At 42.9% G+C, this 22,858-nt stretch overlaps 1 protein-coding gene across 8 annotated transcripts in view; it reads right to left on the reverse strand.

Moving 5' to 3' along the window:
- Positions 1 to 21,004, reverse strand: part of CFAP69 (cilia and flagella associated protein 69) — a 51,055-nt gene extending 30,051 nt beyond the window's left edge. For 4 of the 8 annotated variants that reach the window (XM_073334021.1, XM_073334020.1, XM_073334022.1 and 1 more), the window contains exons 1-9: positions 20,803 to 21,004; positions 19,094 to 19,156; positions 16,181 to 16,246; positions 14,483 to 14,592; positions 11,518 to 11,594; positions 10,081 to 10,179; positions 7,882 to 8,031; positions 7,549 to 7,726; positions 6,182 to 6,305 (exon numbers count right to left, since the gene is read on the reverse strand). In XM_073334021.1, the coding sequence (XP_073190122.1) occupies positions 6,182 to 6,305; positions 7,549 to 7,726; positions 7,882 to 8,031; positions 10,081 to 10,179; positions 11,518 to 11,594; positions 14,483 to 14,592; positions 16,181 to 16,246; positions 19,094 to 19,156; positions 20,803 to 20,910 (975 nt within the window). In that variant the 5' untranslated portion in view covers positions 20,911 to 21,004. Of the gene's footprint in view, positions 1 to 6,181; positions 6,306 to 7,548; positions 7,727 to 7,881; positions 8,032 to 10,080; positions 10,180 to 11,517; positions 11,595 to 14,482; positions 14,593 to 16,180; positions 16,247 to 19,093; positions 19,157 to 20,786 lie in introns of those variants that run through there. The other 4 variants (XM_073334023.1, XM_073334024.1, XM_073334027.1 and 1 more) reach the window with 4 other exon arrangements.
- Positions 21,005 to 22,858: the final 1,854 nt, after the last annotated feature.

The raw sequence follows: 22,858 nt of genomic DNA on the forward strand, positions 1-22,858 counted from the left end.
TAGAAGAGCTGAGAGGCGGTGGGTTGCTCTGTGCCGCCGTCCACGCTCTCTGGAGGCTTTCATCTGCTTCCTGTTCGGTCTGGAACTGTTCCCTTGATGCTGGAGACATCAGTTCCTCATTGGATTGGAGACATAGGCTTGGTCCCTCTGGAAGCGATATAGGGGATGGAGCTGTTTCTGTTGACTGTGAACCGCTCTCCGCTGGTGCACTATGTTGGGATTCAGGCTCCGGCTGAGCCTCTTGTGTAGGGTTATCGGCTGCTGCCAGTTCAGGTTCGGTGGGGCCCTGTGGTGTTGAGGTTGCAAGTACTGGATTCAGTGCTGACACGGGGTCTGGTGTTGGTTGTTCGGCTGGTTCCGGTTCTGGGACTGGTTCCGTCTGGGTCTCTGGGACTGGATCCACTACTGCTGTTGCAGACATTGGCCTGGGGTCCAGGTCCATCACCTCTGACTGGGTCCTGATAGAAGTTTCCGGAACAGAGCTAGGCCTCACGGCTTGTTTAGCCTGGTTGCGGGTGACCATTCCCACCCTCTTGGCCTGCTTCACATGATTGGCCAAGTCTTCCCCCAACAGCATGGGGATGGGATAATCATCATAGACTGCAAAAGTCCACATTCCTGACCAGCCCTTGTACTGGACAGGCAACTTGGCTGTAGGCAAATTGAAAGAGTTGGACTTGAAGGGTTGAATCGTCACTTGGATCTCTGGGTTGATTAAATTGGGGTCCACTAAGGAAGCATGGATAGCTGACACTTGTGCTCCGGTGTCCCTCCACGCGGTGACCTTCTTCCCACCCACACTCACAGTTTCCCTCCGCTCCAAGGGTATCTGGGAGGTATCTGGGCCTGTGGACCTCTGGTGTGATTCCGGTGCAATGAACTGTAATCTGTTGGGGTTCTTGGGGCAGTTGGCCTTTACATGCCCCAGCTCGTTACACTTAAAACATCGTCCAGCTGACGGGTCACTGGGGCGAGGAGGGTTGCTGGAGAACGGGGTGGTGGGACGATAAGGGGTCTGGAGGGTTCTTTGGGAGGTAGGTGGGGCTTTGGGCGGCCCCCGGTAATAGGGTGTGGTCTGGGGTGGTCCCTTCTGGTCTCCGCTCCAACTGCGACCACTTTTCTTCTTCTCTGCCACCTCCACCCATCTGGCTCCAATCTCTCCTGCCTCAATTACAGTTTTGGGTTTCCCATCTAGGATGTATCTTTCTATTTCCTCAGGAACACCCTCTAAGAATTGTTCCATTTGCATTAGGAAGGGCAAATTTACTGGAGATTCAACACTTGCTCCTGATATCCAGGCATCCCAATGTTTTACAATGTGGTAGGCATGTCGGGTAAATGACATGTCTGGTTTCCACCTTAGGGCTCTGAACCTCCGACGAGACTGCTCGGGTGTTATCCCCATTCTGACTCTCGCCTTGGATTTAAACAGTTCATACTTGTTCATGTGTTCTTTAGGCATTTCAGCTGCCACCTCAGCTAAGGGTCCACTGAGCTGCGGCCTCAGCTCTACCATGTATTGGTCAGTAGAGATGTTGTACCCAAGGCAGGCCCTTTCGAAGTTTTCTAAGAAGGCCTCAGTATCATCACCTGCCTTGTAGGTGGGGAACTTTCTGGGATGGGAAGTGGTACCTGGAGAAGGATTGCTAGGGTTTGTTGGTATATTCTGCTGGGCCTTTATCCTCTCCATCTCCTCCACATGCTTCCTCTCTTTTTCCTTCTCCTCCTCCTTCAGCCGCATGAGTTCTATCTGTCTTTCATGTTCCCTTTGTTTTTCCTCAGCCTGCAATTTGGCTAATTCCAGCTGTAGTCGAGCTGAGGATTTGGCCATTCTAACCTCTCTGTTTTTAACTAACTTGACACCCGAGGTTTAGAAATAAACAAACAAAACTTGGCTGTAAAATTTTGCTGTGCTGGAATAGAATACCTATTCTCTGATAGTGATTGTCAGCCTACAGAAAAAGACAATTCCCTTGTCTCTGCTCTGGGCCCAAATTAAAGCAAAAAACCTCCAACTACTTGGAAACCTGCTTACCCAGCCCAAAGAAGAAAAAAAATTTCTTTTCAAACCTGTGCTCCTTGTAAAACAAAAAAAAAATCAAAATCCTAAAAAAAACCCTGCCACTTTTGTCTCCAGGCAAATGGGTAGAGCACACACCCCCTATTTACTTTTAGGAAGAAAAGAAAAAAAAAAACCTCTGGGTTGGAAGACTGTGAATTTCCCTGCAGGAGTTAAGTACCCTGCCTCCAGGCAAAGAAAACCTGCAATTCACAAGATAATCCCCTTTTGTCTCTGCTTGGCCACAAAGCAGAGAGAAACCAAGCTGCTTTCAGTTTCAAAGCTGCCTTCTGGACTTCCTAAAAATTCCTTTTTAAAATCTGTATTTCTAGTTCAAAAAATCTCAACTGGATCTCAAAATGATTTCAGGTTAATCCCACCACTGTGCCACCATGTCACGGTTCCTCCCCCACTCTGAACTCTAGGGTACAGATGTGGGGACCTGCATGAAAAACCTCCCAAGCTTATCTTTACCAGCTTAGGTCAAAACTTCCCCAAGGTACAAAATATTACACCTTGGACTGGCCGCTACCACCACCAAACTAATACTGGTTACTGGGGAAGAGCTGTTTGGACGCGTCCTTCCCCCCAAAATACTTCCCAAAACCTTGCACCCCACTTCCTGGACAAGGTTTGGTAAAAAGCCTCACCAATTTGCCTAGGTGACTACAGACCCAGACCCTTGGATCTTAAGAACAATGAACAATCCTCCCAACACTTGCACCCCCCCTTTCCTGGGAAATGTTGTATAAAAAGCCTCACCAATTTGCATAGGTGACCACAGACCCAAACCCTTGGATCTGAGAACAATGAAAAAGCATTCAGTGTTTTACAAGAAGACTTTTAATAAAAAAATAGAAGTAAATAGAAATAAAGAAATCCCCCCTGTAAAATCAGGATGGTAGATATCTTACAGGGTAATTAGATTCAAAAACATAGAGAACCCCTCTAGGCAAAACCTTAAGTTACAAAAAAGATACACAGACAGAAGTAGTTATTCTATTCAGCACAATTCTTTTCTCAGCCATTTAAAGAAATCATAATCTAACACATACCTAGCTAGATTACTTACTAAAAGTTCTAAGGCTCCATTCCTGTTCTGTCCCCGGCCAAGACGACTGCAGACAGACACAGACCCTTTGTTTCTCTCCCTCCTCCCAGCTTTTGAAAGTATCTTGTCTCCTCATTGGTCATTTTGGTCAGGTGCCAGCGAGGTTACCTTTAGCTTCTTAACCCTTTACAGGTGAGAGGAGCTTTCCCCTGGCCAGGAGGGATTTCAAAGGGGTTTACCCTTCCCTTTATATTTATGACAGCATGTAAATATGCTTTTTACATTCAAATGATAAAAATTTAAAACTGATCACATGAAAATTGTATGCATGAGTAATGTGGGCTCAAATGGATGCCACATATTGAAAATTTGGCTGTTATGGTGCATGACAAAAAATAGATGTGAGCAAACTATAGCTGCCAGACAGCCAGTTGAGCAACAATACCTCCAGGACTGGACATAGTACAAAGAACTGACTAGACAAATTGTGCTCAGTCCAATAGTCTCAAACTGCAAAAAGCACTTTTTGTCATTAGAAAAATACTGCAATGATTATTTATGGGCCTCCTCACAAAAGAAAAAAAAAAAAAAAGAGGACTTTTGTCATACCATAGAGGGATGAAATAATTAACAGATTTCCAACTTGCTTCAATATTCATTGAACAACCACAAAACAGCCTTTTAATGAAAATAATTTGTTGGAATACTAACATGCATATTTTTCCTCTAAATGTTAATTTGGTAATAAACTAAGATGGAAATTGGTTAACAATTACCACGCTACCCCCTTTTTTAAAAATAAGAGTTGCTGCTACTGGTAAACTCAGAAATGCTAACTTTAATTTTATTATGTGCCTTATTTTTACAGGAAGTTTGCAATTCATATGTGGTAAGACATTCTTTTCAAACTTTTGAAATTTCAAATCGCTGGGCTGAGCAAAATGGCCATTTTTTGTTTAAATGACTGTTTCATGAGGTATTAGAAGCATTACTATTAGAAGTATTACTATTATGGCATTATGTTAAATGACAAACCAGAGATTTATGTAATTAGAGGAAAAACACATATGAATAAAAAAAAAAGTGAAACATTAACAAGAAAATTTATGAGATTACCTTCAAGAGAGGACTCAATCTACTGCCTATATAAGGTAATGTACTTGACTACCCATCCCTTGAACCTTATGGATAGTCTCCATACACAATGCAAAATAAATACAGTGTCCAGTCTAAACTGAAAATTTTTCTTCCATCATGGAATATTAGGGTTGTCAACCCTCCCGGACTGGCCAGGAGTCTCCCAGAATCAGCCTTGATCTCCCAGTGGCTATTAAAAGCCATCTAGGAGATTTTAACATGCCGCTAAGAGTCCAGTCAGCGGCGCAGCGGGGCTAAGGCAGGCTCCCTACCTGCCCTGGCTCTGTACGGCTCCCGGAAGCGACTGACATGACTGGCTCCTAGGTGCAGGGATGGCCGCGGGGTCTCTGCATGCTGCCCCCACTCCGAGTGCTGACTCTGCAGCTCCCATTGACCGGGAACCATGGCCAATGGGAGCTGTGGGGGCAGTGCCTGCAGGCAGGGGCAGTGCACAGTACCGGCTGGCCGCCTGAGCTTAGGAGCCAGATATGCCAGTCGCTTCCAGGAGTTTCCTGAGGTAAGCCTCCCAGCCGGAGCCTGCGCCCCTCACCCCCTCCTGCACCCAACCCCCTGCCCCAGGCTCAGCCTGGAGCCCCCTCCCACACTCCGCACCCCTCGGCCTCAGCCCCGAGCCCAGACCCCAAATACCCCCTCCCACACCTCAACCCCCTGCCCCAGCCCAGTGAAAGTGAGTGAGGGTGGGGGAGAGCATGCGACGGAGGGAGGGGGGATGGAGTGAGCAGGGAGTGGAGCCTCAGAGAAGGGGCAGGGCAGGGGCATGGACTCGGGGAAGGGGCTGAGCAAGGGTGTTTGGGTTTGTGTGATTAGACAATTAGCAACCCTATAGAATATACTTGTTTTCCAGAAGTAATTTACAGTTCTCATTTCCTTTTTCTTAGTCCCAGGCTTAATCTTTGAGCTGATTTGTAGGTTGTCATAAAGTGCATAATTTCTCAATTTTTGCACTTTTATGTGATGGAGAAAAAAGGTTGCTAAATATCTACTGTAGCTACGATCATAAAGATTAAATGCCTGGGCCCAGATCCTCAAAAATATTTATGCACCTAATTCCCATTGACATCAATGGCAGTTAGGCACATAAATACTTTTGAGGATCTGAGCTCTGAAAAATTCAGACATAAAATAAGCTACTGTAAAAGTGTGATAGACATTCTAAAATGGCCACTGGGAAAACAGGAAGCGTCAATTAAATTCTATGTTTCCATATTCCAAATTATAAGGGCGATCCAGCAAATGTGTACTCAAGTGTGAAACTTAATGTGAAACTCTTATTCAAGCAAAGATGAATTCCATAAAAGGAGAACATGCCTGACCAGGCCCCTAACAACATCTAGCTGATTCATGTAATCAGAAATTTGTTTGACTAATTATTAGTTATGTCACGACTATTTAGAATTCTAAATCTACAACTGTGAAACAGAGTAAAAGAATATTAGCTTATTTAAAACAAGGCACCGTACAGCTCTCTCGTAAAAGCTATGAAGTATTCCAGAAGATGTGGGCAGTGAAGTAAACACACACTTCTTAGGCAACTTATTGTAATAATCTTATTCCTTAGATTTTCCAAACAATGAGTACAGTTTTAAACATAAGGCTCCCTGTAACAGGACACTTCTGTTAAGGCTTGCAGTTATTTTTGTTTTGTTTTCTCACTATCAAATCATCTTTATGTTATTGGGCAGGAGCTAACAGTATTAAGGGTTTGAGTGTCTCTGAGGCAGAGGGAACTACAGAAAGAAACAGTCTTCCTGGAAGGAAAGCCCTGAATAGCCAAGCATGAGAGAAAGAATAGGCTGAATTTAACAATACAGTAAATCCCAAGGAAGTGGTAATTTTGGACTATATCCAGTGCATACAGAACAGGGTAGTTAATATGTTACCAGCCTGTAAGGCTCAAAAGTATGAATACTCACGATCATTGGTGCTCCAGGGTTTTCAGCTATGAGTGTGGCTATTACTAAGAGGTCGTTTCTCAGCTGGCGATCATAGTGACGGAAACCATGCATGAGTAAGTTCACAAACACTTCCTTCAAAGCACTTAGAAGAAAATGAAAGTCAGAGTTTTATATTCCTTTTCATATTCTATTTATGTGCAGCTCCTGAGTACATGAATCCCATTGCAAGTCAGACTTTTCAAAGTCTACATTAGTGTGCAGTTGCAAGCACCACAACTTCCCAAGGTTTTTTCAAAATTGATATTTTATACGTACCACGGTGTATTTAATTTAAGCATCAACTGCTAAAACAGGCATAATTGGACACAAATCTTTGTTTTACAGGTGTTAAATTGAGTTTATAAAGAGATGTCTATTTACTCAAGCAAAGGTATGCTTAACTGCATCTTGCTGTCTGATTAAAACATTTCCTTTAAAAACAGAAGGGCAAATCCTCAGTGAAAGTCAACACAACTCCATTGACTAATGGAGTAATGTAGCTGAGGATCTGGTTCTCAGCCTTGTATTTTATAAAACATATCATTTACTACTAATTTTATAAAAGCGGCAAAGAGTCCTGTGGCACCTTACAGACATAGACTAACAGACGTATTGGAGCATAAGCTTTCATGGGTGAATACCCGCTTCGTCGGACGCATGTAGTGGAAATTTCCAGAGGCAGGTATAAATATGCAAGCAAGAATCAGGCTAGGAATAACGAGGTTAGCTCAATCAGGGAGGATGAGGCCCTCTACTAAGCAGTTGAAGTGTGAACACCAAGGGAGGAGAAACTGCTTTAGTAGTTGGCTGGCCATTCACAGTCTTTGTTTAATCCTGAGCAGTTTCTCCTCCCTTGGTGTTCACACCTCAACTGCTTAGAAGAGGGCCTCATCCTCCCTAATTGAGCTAACCTTGTTATTCCTAGCCTGATTCTTGCTTGCATATTTATACCTGCCTCTGGAAATTTCCACTACATGCATCCGACGAAGGGGGTCTTCATCCATGAAAGCTTATGCTCCAATACATCTGTTAGTCTATAAGGTGCCACAGGACTCTCTGCCGCTTTTACAGATCCAGACTAACACGACTACCCCCTGATACTTTATTTTTTTTTAGCATTGCAGTAAAGCATTGCATTGATTTAAGGCCGGATTCCACAGTCCTTTCCTTCTGCAGGATCAGGCCCACAATAATTACTGATAAACTGCATAACCTGCATTTCTCTTAACATGCTGAGAGACGAGACATCAAACAAAATGCAAAAATCCAGTAACATATTATTTTAGTACTACACAGATTGCTCCAAAATTGTAATACTAGTTTACATAATGTTTGATTGTACTTACTATATACATTCCAAATTACTGAGCTGATTAACAATTTCTTCTTTTGACATGTTTTCTAATAAGTTCCATAGGATTTCTGATGAACGGAACAGTAGCTGTCCAGAGGGATCAGCATCATTTAGATGAGAACAGATTCTGCTGGCTGCATGGGCTTTCATCATAAGTTTACAATTTACTCCTGTAATTAAGAAAGTCTGAATAATCAACTCCCTGCAGGTTGGTAATTGTGTGTGTGTGTGTGTGTGTGTGTGTGTATGTATATATATATATATAAAAAAATAAAGAAAAGCATATCTGAGATAATGAGATTGTTAAAAAAAATCCTATACTAACCAGATGTGGAGAGATGCTGTAGGGCTTTAAGTACCCATAACTTCTCAGCAAGTTGATTTTCAACCAATGCTAGAGACAAAACTAGAGTTTCTGCTAAACCTCCTAATTCAGCCATTTGTATCTTATAGTTTGCACTTGTAGAGTGGAAACCTGTATGTACAATAGTTGAGAGTTATAACTATTTAGACATGCATAATCACATACAATATCTAGTTTTCTTCAAAAAATGGATGAAATGTGAATTTCAGTAATTTTAGTGAAAATTATCGAAAGTGAAACTTTTAACCAAGATCAAGACCTCATTGTGTTAGGTGCTATACAAACATATAGTAAGAGTTGGTTCCTAGCTTGTAGAGTTAACAGTCTAACACACAAACAGTGGAAGAGGAAACAGAGGCACAGAACAGTGAAGTGACTTGCTCTAGGTCACACAACATGTCAGTGGCAGACATGGAACAGAACCCAAGTCTCCTGAGTCCCAGTCCAGTGCCTTAATTCTCTGAACCACGCTGCCACTCATGATTACCATATCTGTCTATCAGTCAGCATGACTAAATCCCATGGCTTAACATGACTCCTCAAGGTCATGTTGACTAAATTTGAATTGCCAACATTTGTTTTTTCCTTTGCCTATGCATACAGAAATCACTACTGTGGTTCTTTTTGTAGTGTAGATGGGGATACAAGTATTGAGATGAGCAATTCACAGTCTTATGTTCCACCTAATCAAGTAACAGAAAGTTTAGTTTGAGCAATTTTTAAAAGACAAATGACATTTTAGAGAAAAGGCCAATTTTTGTTGTTTTTAAAAGACGAGATTCTTGTAAAAATTTCCCTTATTTAGTACTAGTCAAACACATCCTTCATTTCCTCATTGCAAGTGGTTCCTCTGCCCAATGATGACCTCTTCCATTTGCAGATCTGCCTGCAATGTCAATCCTGTTAAGTGTTGAGCACTCTGGCCCTAATCCAGCAAAGCATCAACACTCTCGTGAGTAGCTCCATTTACTTCAGCAGGGTTAAACATGTGCTTTGACGCTTTTGCTGCTTTGCCAGAGTGCTCAGCACCTTACAGGATCATACCTCAATTTAAACCCCAGTCCTGCAAAGATGTTAAGCACATTAATAGTCCCACTGAAAAATCATTTTAGAGAACAGTGTCTACCAAGCATAAAATACAGTTCCTTAGTTTTGACATAACACCTCTTACTTTCTGTATCTAAAGGAAAGGCAAAATCTCCAAGAATTTCAACACTTATTGAAGTTAAGTGGAACTACTCAATTATGTAAAGTTAAGCATGTGTATATATGTATTTGCAGTATTTGGAGTAATTCTTTTAAAAACTAAAAACAGATTGCTTTGACATTTCCAGATTCCTGTAACTGGAGTGAGAGCACCAACCTGAGCTTTGCAGGCCACAGAAGCCAGGTTAGCCTATTACCAAAGTCACAGAGTCAAAGGCCCTGTGGAACCACCAGATAATCCAATGCAACCTCCTGTATATACAGGCCACTTGTACCATCCAGCACCCATGCACCAAACCCAACAAACAAAATTAGACCTAAATATTAAAACCCACAGGAGACTAGACTATTATGTGCCACTGGTAGAGAATAGGATGGATTAAGGGGTACCAGGGTCCGAGATCCCCACATAGCAGAGACATGTCCAGTTGCTGTAAGCTTCCTAAATCATAAAACCCAGGAAGAGGAGACAATGCTGCCTCTCTAGAGGTCATATGGCCAAATCAAGAATTCTATATTTTTCCCCCACTTCCAGCCCCAAAGCCATCCACTCCTTTTTCCTGTATCTTTCCTGTTTCAGAATCATCATGGCCCTCCCCACAATCATTTGAACAGTTTCACCCTAGCCCCCCAAAATGTTATAATAAACAATGTCTAACTAAATTAATCTTGCATATATTGTCAGATTAGACAGATACATTCAATGCATACACATGGATAATTTAATTTTAATAAAATATTTTAAATGACAATGCATACATTCCTATTGAATATATTAATTGCACATTCTCCAATGCGGTCTATTTAATTAAGGTAATTATGGCACTTATCTGTGCAAATAAAAATTCTTAACTGGAGTCAGAGCTGAGTGCAAATAGGCATTTCACAGTAGATGACAGATCATATACATTTCATTGTTTCATTCTTGCAAGATTTTAAAATTGTGTATTTTACCTGCAAGCTGTTTGTTTGGTGGCTCTGTGTGGTAAAAGCTAATAATACACTTACAGATTTGTATCCTCACTTGAGAGCTGGGCACCCTCATCAAGTAACCTGTGAGAAACAGACAAATTCTGATTTGCAATTTTTACAAGACAGAATAGTTTAAAAAAAGGTCATCTGAGTCTTCCTACTTACATCCCCCTGTACAACATTGAGTAATGTATGTTCCTTATTACTGTTTACACCCTGTATATATTTGTGTTCACTCCTTATGAGGGTAACCATCTTGGGCCGGTATTAACTTATCCCAGGTTTGACTATAAATACCTGAGAGACAGGATTCACTGCCACAGATGGGGAGGAAGTGGTTTTGGGAAAATGGCCTGGGGTTTATAAAAAAAGCCTATTCTGCTGCCCTTTGTTTTACAGCCTGAGGCTGGAGTTCCCTGAGCAAGGTGGGCTGGAACTTCACCCTCTCCAGAGTGGTGAGGGAATAGGCCAACTCAATGGTTCCAGACAGTTTCTCTCAGAACAAAGAAAACAGGATTACTAATACGGCAGCTGACACCATGGCTGCCATATTAGTAATCCTAGCTTCTAGTGAGGCACAATGGGATATAAGGGGAACATATAAAAAGTATCTTTTCAACAGAATAGGGAGAGAACTGGAGAGAGCCATGTTGTGGAGATAATTTAATTGGGCATGCTCCCCAAGAGAGACTGACTTGCTTTCTTTTTTAATTTTGTAATCCTCCACTTTGTAATAGGTTTTGGGGCACGCATCACCAAAGACGGTCTGAAACATGTGGGTCTATTTTGATATCTCTTTGGACAGATGAAAATAAAGACCTCCAGGCTGGAGAACTTTCTGTTCCCAGGTTCCAAGGAAATTCCTTTTTGTTTGACCTGTCACACACGGCCTTTTGCTCCACCTCTCTATTGCTCAAGTCTTCCCACTTGCTGACCTGCTATTTCTCTTCTCATTCCCACCTCTATTGGATAGTCAAGACCCCATGCTCTCTTGACCCACAGAGCTTGTGGTGATGGTGTTCTTTGAAAAACTCAAGTGTAATAGCTAAGATTCTCAAAGCAAAATGAAATCAGCCAGTGGACCAGGCTACAGGAGTCATACTGGCTTATTTCGTGAGCTCTCCTGGGCTAACCCTGGTGGGCAGCCTCTCTCACTAGGAAGAAAGAAACCTCATTGGCTAATCAAACAATTAGGATTCTCCAATATTCTGAAAGCTGCACAGATGAAGTTCATAGCAAAGTAGAAATGCTTCTGAATGCTGGAAAATTCAGAATGTTGACTGACTCAGGAGATAGCAAGAACTTGTAATTATAAGTGCGGTAACAAAAAATCATATAAATTCTAAGCTACAACTGAGAAGATAATTGTGGTTCTTTTTATTATGCTGGAGGGTATTACAGCACAGCAATCTAACTTACCCAGTTGTGCAATTAATTCTAAAGTAACTGGGGTATAGTTTACTTCATCAGATAATTTCTTCTTTAAAAATGGTAACCTACAAAAATTGAGCAAGCAAGTTATTATAAGTATCCTTAGAACACAGCAGAAAAAACAGATTAATCAAAACGTGTTTATGCTGATACCAATATTAGATAGAAAATCAATATCCTATGTTCTATCCCATGAAATTCATTGAAGATGTCTTGGAAAAACTGTCCTCAAGTATATTCTTTGCAGACACTGATCCCAGAACAAAAATGTTTACTTTCATGATCTAGCAACTAATTTTTTGGCTGATAGAAGTAAATGCCTACAGGTACCATTGTAGTAATTCATATTTGGTAAACCAGGAAATAATCCCAGCAAACAAATCTCATTTAAGTATGGAAGATTAAACTCAATAACTGGGGTGACATCAGTCATATGCCAGAGGCAGGCTATGAATAGACATGCTCACCACAGATAGGGAAAAAGGAACCTATTCCTAGGCAGGACAGCTAGGAATATGGAAAAATAGAACTATTAATTTGACTCCAGGTAGCCTAAATACAACTCTCTCTTTAAACTGGGGTATTGTTCAGATAAATTCACTCAGATACTATGAGCACAGAGTTTATGTAATAAATAAACACTATAAAATTGCCCTCATATTCAAATATTGAGATGTTATGCTCCATTCACGACATATTGTTGTGCATGCACAGCTTTGCTGTAGGTTTTCTGGAGAGGGGTTAGGTATGAGCAGCAGAGCCAGAGGAAAAGAAGGGAGAGAGAAAATAATGGGGCAAATGGGGAGAAAGAGATGGAAAAGGTGAGAAGGAAAGAAGTGTGAGCAAGATAGGCTAAGAAATAAAGGTAGTGGTGGAAGAGTAGAAAATTGTAGGAGAGACAGCACCAGCTGCTAAAAGGAACTTCCAAGTAACACCTACTCTAATTATTGGCTTCTCCTCTTCACCTATAAAAGCACTGAAGTGTGGAAACATCCCTATCGGACAAAAATTAAAGTAAAGTAAAGAACTGGGGTCCAATGCCATATCCATACATTCACTGCAGAAACTAGTATTATTTCTGAACTCTACAATAGGTGAAAATTTACTTCTCACTTGAACGGATACTGTGTTGTATGGACCTGTCATAAATATAAAGGGAAGGGTAAACCACTTTGAAATCCTTCCTGGCCAGGGGAAAGCTCCTCTCACCTGTAAAGGGTTAAGAAGCTAAAGGTAACCTCGCTGGCACCTGACCAAAATGATCAATGAGGAGACAAGATACTTTCAAAAGCTGGGAGGAGGGAGAGAAACAAAGGGTCCGTGTGTCTGTCTATATGCTGGTTTCTGCCGGGGATAGACCAGGAATGGAGTCTTAGAACTTTTAGTAAGTAATCTAGCTAGGTATGTGTTAGATTATGATTTCTTTAAATGGCTGAGAAAAGAATTGTGCTGAATAGAATAACTATTTCTGTCTGTGTATCTTTTTTGTAACTTAAGGTTTTGTCTAGAGGGGTTCTCTATGTTTTTGAATCTAATTACCCTGTAAGATATCTACCATCCTGATTTTACAGGGGGGATTTCTTTATTTCTATTTACTTCTATTTTTATTAAAAGTCTTCTTGTAAGAAAACTGAATGCTTTTTCATTGTCTCAGATCCAAGGATTTGGGTCTGTGGTCACCTATGCAAATTAGTGAGGCTTTTTATCCAACATTTCCCAGGAAAGGGGGGGTGCAAGTGTTGGGAGGATTGTTCATTGTTCTTAAGATCCAAGGGTCTGGGTCTGTAGTCACCCAGGCAAATTGGTGAGGCTTTTTACCAAACCTTGTCCAGGAAGTGGGGTGCAAGGTTTTGGGAAGTATTTTGGGGGGAAGGACGCGTCCAAACAGCTCTTCCCCAGTAACCAGTATTAGTTTGGTGGTGGTAGCAGCCAGTCCAAGGACAACGGGTGGAATATTTTGTACCTTGGGGAAGTTTTGACCTAAGCTGGTAAAGATAAGCTTAGGAGGTTTTTCATGCAGGTCCCCACATCTGTACCCTAGAGTTCAGAGTGGGGGAGGAACCTTGACAGGACCTTACACCTTCACTGCAAAGTTTTGTCATGTTGCTGCCATACACATAAGAAACTGAAAACTTCATGATGTACTCTAATTAATCACTGTGGGGCATCAAAGCAGCACAATTAGTTATACTTAGAAAAGTAAGAAATTCAGTTGCAATGTTGTATATTTATCAGCTGAAAATGAGTGATCAAAAACGTTAAGGGGAAGTCTTCTGTATAATCTTTATTATGGCTGCAATTTCCAAACTAAAAGGAAAGTACTGACAAACATGAAATGAATGACACTTTAATTCTGATTTGCAAATAATGTAGAATAGTATGGCAATGAAGATGTTAAAAAGCCCTTACAATTAAATGTTACATTCTAAAGTAGATTAAAAATCGATAAAACCAAAACAAAACCCTCAAATTGTTTTTGTATTCCAGCCCCCCCAAACTGACCTAAGGTTTATCACTTCATAAAGTTTATCTAAAGCTATTAAGGTCCCTTTGTTTCACCTCAGGTTTTTAACTCACTGGGAGAACATTTTGAAACAACAAAACACACCTTAACAAGACTTATTGTTTAATCTCTTGGGGGCCAATCGTCCCAGAACACCCCACTGCAGGCAATGAGACACCTCTGGAAATTCTGCTTTCTGGCATCCCAGGGTTAATTATAATACAGTTCTAAGTGCAGCAATAGGTAGTTCCATAGTCACTGAACTACTAAAAACGGTCTTTTTGTGTCTACAGCAATCATACACGCAGAAAATCAGTTTATAAAAGGGAAAGAAGGGGAACCAGTGTGTGCCTACTCATCTCACAGAGGTGTTGAGAAAATCATTTAATATTTGCATAGCACTTACATAAGTCCTCAGTGCTATTTATTATTAAAGACTGATGTACTTACCCGCATAATTTAAGAATTTCACATGTAGGCTCTATGAAAGCCTCTTGGTCCTGAATTTTTTCTGCACATAGGTTAAGAATTTTAAATATTTGTGCTAAATCCTTAAGAGGCTTTTAATGTTCAATAGTTAAGGAAATTAGACTGTTAGAACTCCTGAGAATGAGGAAAAAAATGTACTTTATTTTCGGAAAGAAATACCCTACTCCAACACTGTCAGATTTGGATAACTAAAATTAGACACATAAATCCCTATTTAGGTACAGTAACTATAAGTGGCTGGATTTTCAGATGTGTGAAGCACCTGAGGTTTCTTACCCATTGATCTCACTGGGAGTTATGGGCACTAAACACCACAGAAAAGTATGCCTAAATATGGATTTATATGTCTAACTTTAGGGACTCAAGTTTGAAAATGTGAACCAAACACACATTTGTAAAGTAATCTTTATACACAGTTTCACCTATCATTTCTAGATATTTGTTACATATGACTGGTACTGTTAATACATATACATATATATAAAAAAGCATCCAGCTAATTAATCTGATTTGGTTTTATTTAAATGTCACCTTATGCCCATGAGTCATTATTATTCTTATCCGCATTTCTTAAGTATTAATCAATATAGCACTTAGAAACCACATCTGTGCTGAGTTGTAAAAGCTGAAATTACATTTACGTTTGCATAGCCTTTTATCTATATTTTTCTACGTTATTGTATACTGAGATTTTTCAATTCTATTTTGAAGCACATAGCCCCAAGCATCCAAATAATATTTCTTATCCAAGCAACCCTAGCAATGATAAGTGTGCATAGAAAGCCTTCTCTAAGTCAGTGGTTTTCAAACTTTTGTTTTGGTGACTCAGTTGAAGAAAATTGTTGATGCCCATGACACAATGGAGCTGGGGATGAGGGGTTTGGGAGGGGCTCAGGGCTGAGGCTGAGGGTTGGGGTACGGGAGAGGGATCAGAGCTCTGGGGTGGGGGGTGCAGGAAGGGGTTCCGGGTTTGGGGGTGCTGAGGCAGGGGATTGGGGCATGGGGTTGGTGCATGGGCTTACATCGGGCTAGTACTACAACTGGTCAGCAGTGCAGTGGAGTTGCTAAGGCAGACTTCCTGCCTGTCCTGGCACCGCGGACTGTACTGTGTCCCGGAAGCGCCCAGCAGCAAGTCCGGCTCCTAGGTGGAGGTGTGCAAACGGCTCTGCATGGCTCTCGCCTGCAGGCACCACCCCCAGCTCCCATTGGTTGGGAACTGGCCAATGGGAGTGCAGAGCCATTGCTCAGGATGGGGGTACCACGCGGCACCCCGTAGCCCCCCTGCCTAGGAGCTGGACCTGCTGCTGGCCACTTCTGGGGTTTCAGAACAGGTAAGAACTAGTCTGCCTTAGCTGGGCAGCACAGCTGACGGGATTTTTAATGGCCTGGTCAGCGGTGCTGACCAGAGCCTCGAGACCCAGTGCCTTACATTCCATGACCCAGTACTGGATCGTGACCCGCAGTCTGAAATCCACTGCTCTAAGCCAGTGAATAACTTATGAGTGAACCACTGCTGCTATCAGGGAAAGCGATACATTTCTATGAAACGTAGCCGATGATAAGCAACTTTGCTGAAAAGTCAAAAATATTAAAAAATATAAAATACCACATCTTATTTGAACTGTAGTTTCCATAGAAGAGAGAAAAAAAAAAGGATACAAGCCCTGTTTCATACTGCTTCACCACTTTCTTGAGAGTTTCTAGCTGTCCATCTTCCTCATTATTCTTAAAAAGAAAAAAAACGACCCTTAACTTTAAATTGCAGTGTGCCTTTAAAACCTTAAATGATCTTGGTCTATCCCCTTTTGAGTACAAGTGCAAGTGGAAAAATAGATTAAAAAGTCACAAGATACTATGAAATTCTGAAAGCGTTCAGCAGCAAATCTTGATCTAACCATATTTTTTTAAATGCACAGAACACATTATTATAATCATGCAGAGTCTTTTAGTAATGGATTTTTTGGTTGAATGTGTGGGCTCACTGGCTTAAATCATCTGACAGCACTATAAGCTTGTCTGATAAGTGAAGTAGTATGTCATCACAATTGGTATAGTGCCTGTATGAAAGTATGGTGTGCCATTTTTATTTTAAAATTAGACATACTGATGTATTTTAAAGATGCATTGACATAGGATAGATTTATTAAGAAATGTTGTATTACATCTATTGCATCTCAAATTGTTGCTAGGAAAATGTCTAATGCCACACTAAGTAGTGTACGCACCAGCCTGTTGCTGTTCTTTGTCTGCCTTCACTGGCAACTTCTCAGTTTCAGACTCTGAATATATTCTCACTCCTTACATGTGAAGCCCCAGAAACGTATTCTCTCTTTTCCCACGGAGGCCATTCCATCCCTTTTAAACAATTATTAATTATTATTCATTATTTGTACTGTGATAATACCTAGGAGCCCCAGTCATGGACCAGGGCCCCCAGTGTGCTAGATGCTGTACACAAACAGAACAAAAAGTTGATCCTTGCACCAAAGAGCGTACAATCTAAAACAAGAGACAACTGGTAGAAACAGACAGTCAGATGGAAGAGTATAAGGAAATAAGACAATATTGGTCAGTACAGTGGACAGTGGTCACAACACACCAACTGTCAAGTTTTTGACATCATACAAAGGAGTATTTTAAGGAGGGATTTGAAAAAGAATAATGAGGTAGCTTTGTGAATGTTTATGGAGAGTGCCTCCAAAGCATAAGGGGCAGATTGGGAGAAAGCTGGTTTGAAAATTTAACACGTGGCGATGGAGACTGGTGTCATTGGCCAATCGGAGGTGAGCGTTGACAACTTGATAGCATATGAGAAGCACTAAGTTGGTTAGGTATAAGTCCTGATGGGCCTTAGAAATGAAAACAAGCATCTTAAGTTCGATGCAATAAAGAAAAGAGAGCCAGTGGATGGATACAAAGAGGAATTATATGGTCAAGGTGAGGAGCTAGAAATGTGACCTTTGCAGCAGCACTCTGAATGGACATGAGCCAGGCAAGATTGTATTTGTCCTCTCCATCTATTTAACCACTGCCCACTACTATTGGAAAGTTAGTGGATTAAATGGACAAGAGTTCCAATCTGGAGTTGCAGTTCCCATTATCTGTACTCCTATTGAGGCGATCCTGCCTGCATACAAACCCTTAATTTTTCCATTCTTCTGAAGCACCATTTTTGATATCGACCAGTTTTTTAATAAAGCTCAGATTCTAGAACTGTCCAAATTCTCTCCTTTGCTACAGTTCCCATATCTTGCATAAAATCCCCCTTTGCAGCCAAGAATCTCTCAATGCCAGCACTGTATAGGCCTGGTAAAGGGGCAGTGCTGGAAAAGGGACTAAGGGTATGTCAGGACATGTCAATAGTGGCACTGTAGAACACTCCACTGTGGCTATTCTGAGGTCCTTTGCCACTAGGCAAGGCTACTGTCAGGGCCGGCTCCAGGCACCAGCGTTCCAAGCAGACGCTTGGGGCGGCAGTTAGAAACGGGCGGCAGTTCCTCCGGTTGCGGCGGCAATTCAGCGGCAGCTTCTCTGCTCCGCCCACTGCAGCAGCAATTCGGGGCAGCTTCTTCCTTTGCTGTTTGCGGTGGCAGTTTTTTTCCACTGCTTGGGGCAGCAAAAACTGTAGAGCCGGCCCTGGCTACTGTAATTTAGAGTAGCCAAGGAGTTGCTCTAAATTAGACCAGCAGTTGTTTCAGCCCACTCACCAGCCCAGAATCTAAAGGCCTCCTTCCCCGTGTTGCACCTACGTGTGCTTTGCTGTCTGGAGGTGCACCACACAATCTCACAAAAAATATTTTTATGAAGATCATGCACAGCTTACTCTTTCAGCTGTAGGTTATAAAAAAAAAAAGAGAGAGAAAGACTGGCTCTTCTTAGATTTTGTAATCAGCAATTTGATATGTTCAATGAAGCTGTTGCTTAAAGACAATAAATGATTATGTTTTTACAGTCAAAGGGAACTTTTATAATTCTTGTGCATTTGATTTGTCAAATCTTCCTGCAGAGACCAAAATAATCTTTTGAGGTCCAGGCTATAACTGAAACTGTTTTTCTGTGTGTCTATTTAGTCCTATTTGTTCTTGACTCCTGAGCTTTATAAATGTTCTCCCTCCTCCAATTCAAGCCCCTAGAGAAATGTTAGCAGCTAATATGGGCAATCACATACATGCTGACAAGCTTTAAACAATTCTACATGTTGTAACTGCTTTCTTAGTGGTGGGTTTCAAAATCTACAGTTGCCATCTTGGACAGTCAATTGCACACCAACACCGTGTCATTTGCCCACGTGGATTCTATAATCTACACATTTGCAACAATTTTTTGTGAAAGTTCATATTTAGGCACATGAATGAATATTTAACACAAATGTTCATGGGTACCACTGTTCCTTGACACTGAATATCTTCAAAGACATACTTGCATTGTAATTCTACCAGTATAATTCTTCCATTTTGAGGATTTGCAGTCCTGACCACTGAGGCTCAACATCTGGCTATTTAATTGTAACATGTATTTTATTATTACCCTTACAAAATGTATCACAAGCCTTTTTCCTCATGTTGTACTTACAGAGTTGGAATCTTCAAGTAGTTTGATGACACGATTAAGGTCCACAGACTTCAACTGAATACACTACAAACAAATACAGTTCTTAATTTTTTCAATGTTTAAAAATGCTAAAATTGAACAATGTTAAATATGAGCAAAAAAGGACCTAAACTTTGAGGCTATAATTCTAGTGAGGGGTGCGAGGGATATCACAGATAATGAGACTCAGGCCTTGTCTACACTGCAGGATAAGTTGATGTAAGTTACGCAACTGTAGTTACAGAATTTACATAACTGAAGTCAATGTAGTTTACATCGATTTACTGTGGTGTCTATACTCTTGCATCAAGTATTAGGGGATAGCTGTTGTTTTTGTGGATACAGACTAACACAAGGAGTCTGGTGGAACCTTAAAGACTTAACAGATTTGCATCTGAAGAAGTGGTGTTTTACTCATGAAAGCTTATGCCCAAATAAATCTGTTAGTCTTTAAGGTGCCACCAGACTCTTGCATCAACACTCTTGCATTGACATAGCTTCTGCCTCTTGTTGAGGTGGAGTACTGAAGTTGACAGAAGAGTGCTCTCCCATCGACTTATCGCATCTTCACCAGACCCAATAAATTGACACCACTGCATCGATTGCAGCAGTGCTGATTTAGCCCACAGTGAAAACAAGCCCTGAATCTCTAGTGGTTTTGAAGTTACAATAATAAGGAATTATAGCCTAATAATTCAAAATATAGAGCTTTCTTCTGATTTTATATAAATGCCTGAATAGGAGTCCCAGATTCCCATTTGTATTCCCTCTACCCATATCACCTCCTCAACCTATCCCTTTCTGCAGTATTACTTCCTAGGCAGTCATTTCCCATTTTGTATCGATTGAGTTTGACGCCAGAAGACACTATCAGAAAAAAAATAGTCTAGTCTGACCAGTTGCATATCACAGGCCACTAGACCCCACCCAGTTACCCCTAGATTAAATTGAAGCGTTACAGACCTTGTGAGACTAAACTACATGTGCCACAGGCCCCTAGGATAGCAGGGAATTGATTTGGTGAGACACACCCAGATGCAGCACGGAACCAATTTCCATGTGCTTCAATCTTCATCACAACCACACAAACTAGATTTTTTTTAAATTGAGAAAGCCCACTTAGGACGAGCAGGAGCCTTCCGTGGGTAAATGCCAGCCCCTTGTTCAAAACCCAACCTTTCATTCGGTAAAGACAAGCAACCACCCCCAAACACGAACCGACTGTAAACGGGTGCAATACTGTCCGTCTCCTCCACCACCGAGAGCCCCCTCCCTCCGCCGCAGCGCCCAGCAGGTGGCAGTGGGGCCACACGGCTGCTGCTCAGAGCCAGCGAGGCTGGCGGGGCCGGCGGGGCAGGTTGCCGCTGCTGCGGGGGAACGCGAGGGGGAGCAGCAGAGGCGGGAGGACTCTCAAGTGAGGGAGGGGAGAGGCCCAGAGACCGGCGGGTTCGCCTCTGCCCGATTGCCAGGGCCAGCAGGAGCCTCTGAGGGCAGCTACAAAAGGCGCCTCCCCACCCAGTAGGGCGCACGGACCATCCCCCAGGGGACGCCAGGGGAAGAGGCAGGGACGGGACGGGGAGTGAACGGGACGGCGGGTGCTGAGCGGATCGTTCCTCCCTCCCCCAGGGACTGTGCTTGGCCCGCTGCCCGGGGCCGGGCTGTCGGCGCTGCTCACCCTGGGTCGCGCTCACCTGGCTGGTCCGCAGGGCACTGTCCGTGGCCGGCTGCGGCCTGCGCTTCTCCCTGCCGGCCAGGTGGGCCGGGGCGGGGGCGCCGTCGGGCCCGGGCGGCGAGGACATAGATGCGGCGAGCGTCGGGATCAGTGCGGGACCCGGGCGGCAGCAGCCGCCACCTCCCTGCTCCAGCGCCGGCACCAACACAAGCCGGGCTCCGTTCCCATGGCAGCGGGGGAAGCCGCCTACGGCAGCCCCAGGGAGTCAGAAGAGCTGCCAGGCGCGTTCGAAGGCGGGGAAGTCAGAGCAAAAGCTCCCCCTAGTGGCCAGCCCAGGGAGAGACCTGGGGGTCGGAGGAGGTGGAGCGCGGCCACATCCCATCCCCACCTCAACCCCACCGTCCCCAGCAATTCCCTCGCTCACAGCACTTCCCTCCCCCCCACCTCAACCCCCTCACTCACAGCTCATCCCGCTACCTCAGTCCCCCTCACAGCATGTCCCTCTGACTCCCTAGCCCACAACTCCCCTCCAGGCAACCTCCTCATAGCCTATCCCTCTGCCTCCCCTACACACCAAAAGCCCCACACAACAACTCCCTCACCGCACAATGGTAACATTCTCTAGGGTACAATCTGGATGCTGAACAGCTGGGTCCCCCCCAATTCTCTAATCTGGGGTGCCTTTTACAGTGCTTCACTGTGAGAGCAGCCACTCCTGGCCTTGCTCATATACAGCCTCTAGCATGTAAATTACTCCCAGCTGAGTTATAGGAGTGATTCTAGTGAGCCACTCCTGAATTATATTGCAGAGCAACGCCAGCAAATTCCCAGTGTAACCCACACACTTCCTGGGTGTGGTGTTCTGTCCTATCTAATGGCACTGCAACCACCGAGAGAGAGAGAGAGAGAAATTGTCTGCTCTACAGCCTTAGCTGAGAGCCATATGGCTTTTAGCTCATGCGGTAGAGGCTCATGCACTGAGATCCTGGGTTCGATCCCACCTGCTGATGACCGGGGTCTGTCAGTGTTACACCAGTTCCAGACTTGTCCCCTGAAATGTCCACCTGGACAACATAAGATCATAGAAAATTAATAGAAAATTCTATGCACAAACTCTGTTACCTCAACTGGAGGTTCTAAGCACTTCAATCCAAACACACTGGCTTAGATAAAAGAAGTTTATTAACTACAGAAAGATAGATTTAAAGCAATTACAAGTAATGAGGCATAAAAGTCAGAATTGGTTACAAAGAACAAAAGGTAAAACACAAAGTAATACCTAACTTAAAAAGCTAAGTGAATTTAAAGCAAAAGGTTTCTCTCACCATATGCTTACAGCAGTCCAGCTAGATTCTATCAGCCAGGACCACTCCCCCAGTTCATTTATGCTTCCTTTGTTTTTTAAATACTGTTAATGCAGTGAGTAGAAATGAGGGAAGAGAGGTGATTTAGGGCCTCTGCTCCTCATTTTTACATCTTTTCCTCCTCACTGAGAATAATCATCAGCTGGGGTTCAGATAACAGCAAGTCTGTTTCTTTGCAAAGAGATACATTTTTTGCTCACACCATTCTGTCCGCCAAAGGATGGTAGCTTAACCAGGTGAGTTATAAAAGGGTGAACATAAGTGCAGAGACTGTCACAGCAACCCTCTGCCTCCCGTACACATCAACCCCTCACAGCGTGTCCCTCAACCTCCGCTACACATCACCCCCGTGGCATCTTCCTCACAGTGCATCCTTCCACCTCCCTTACACGTTGGTCCCCTCACACAGTAAAGCCCTAAAAGCATGTTCCTTCGCCTCCCTTACACATCAACCCCTCTCCCTGCAACCTCCTAGGACTGTGTCCCTCCACATCATTCCCACAGCAATCCCTTCACAGTACATCCCTCTGCCTCCCTTACATATCAACCCCCTTTGCCTGCATCAACCTCTTCACACTGTACTCCTGGGGAAATTTTTGCACCACTGCGCATGAGCAGAATTCATGTACACCGCATATTTCTTTGCTTCCCCACAGAAAAATAACTTTCTGACAGGGAAGCAAAGGGAAGCTGCAAAAGCAGTCATGCAGC

Source organism: Lepidochelys kempii, chromosome 2 (assembly GCF_965140265.1).
Source record: "Lepidochelys kempii isolate rLepKem1 chromosome 2, rLepKem1.hap2, whole genome shotgun sequence".
Classification (NCBI taxonomy): Eukaryota; Metazoa; Chordata; order Testudines; family Cheloniidae; genus Lepidochelys; species Lepidochelys kempii.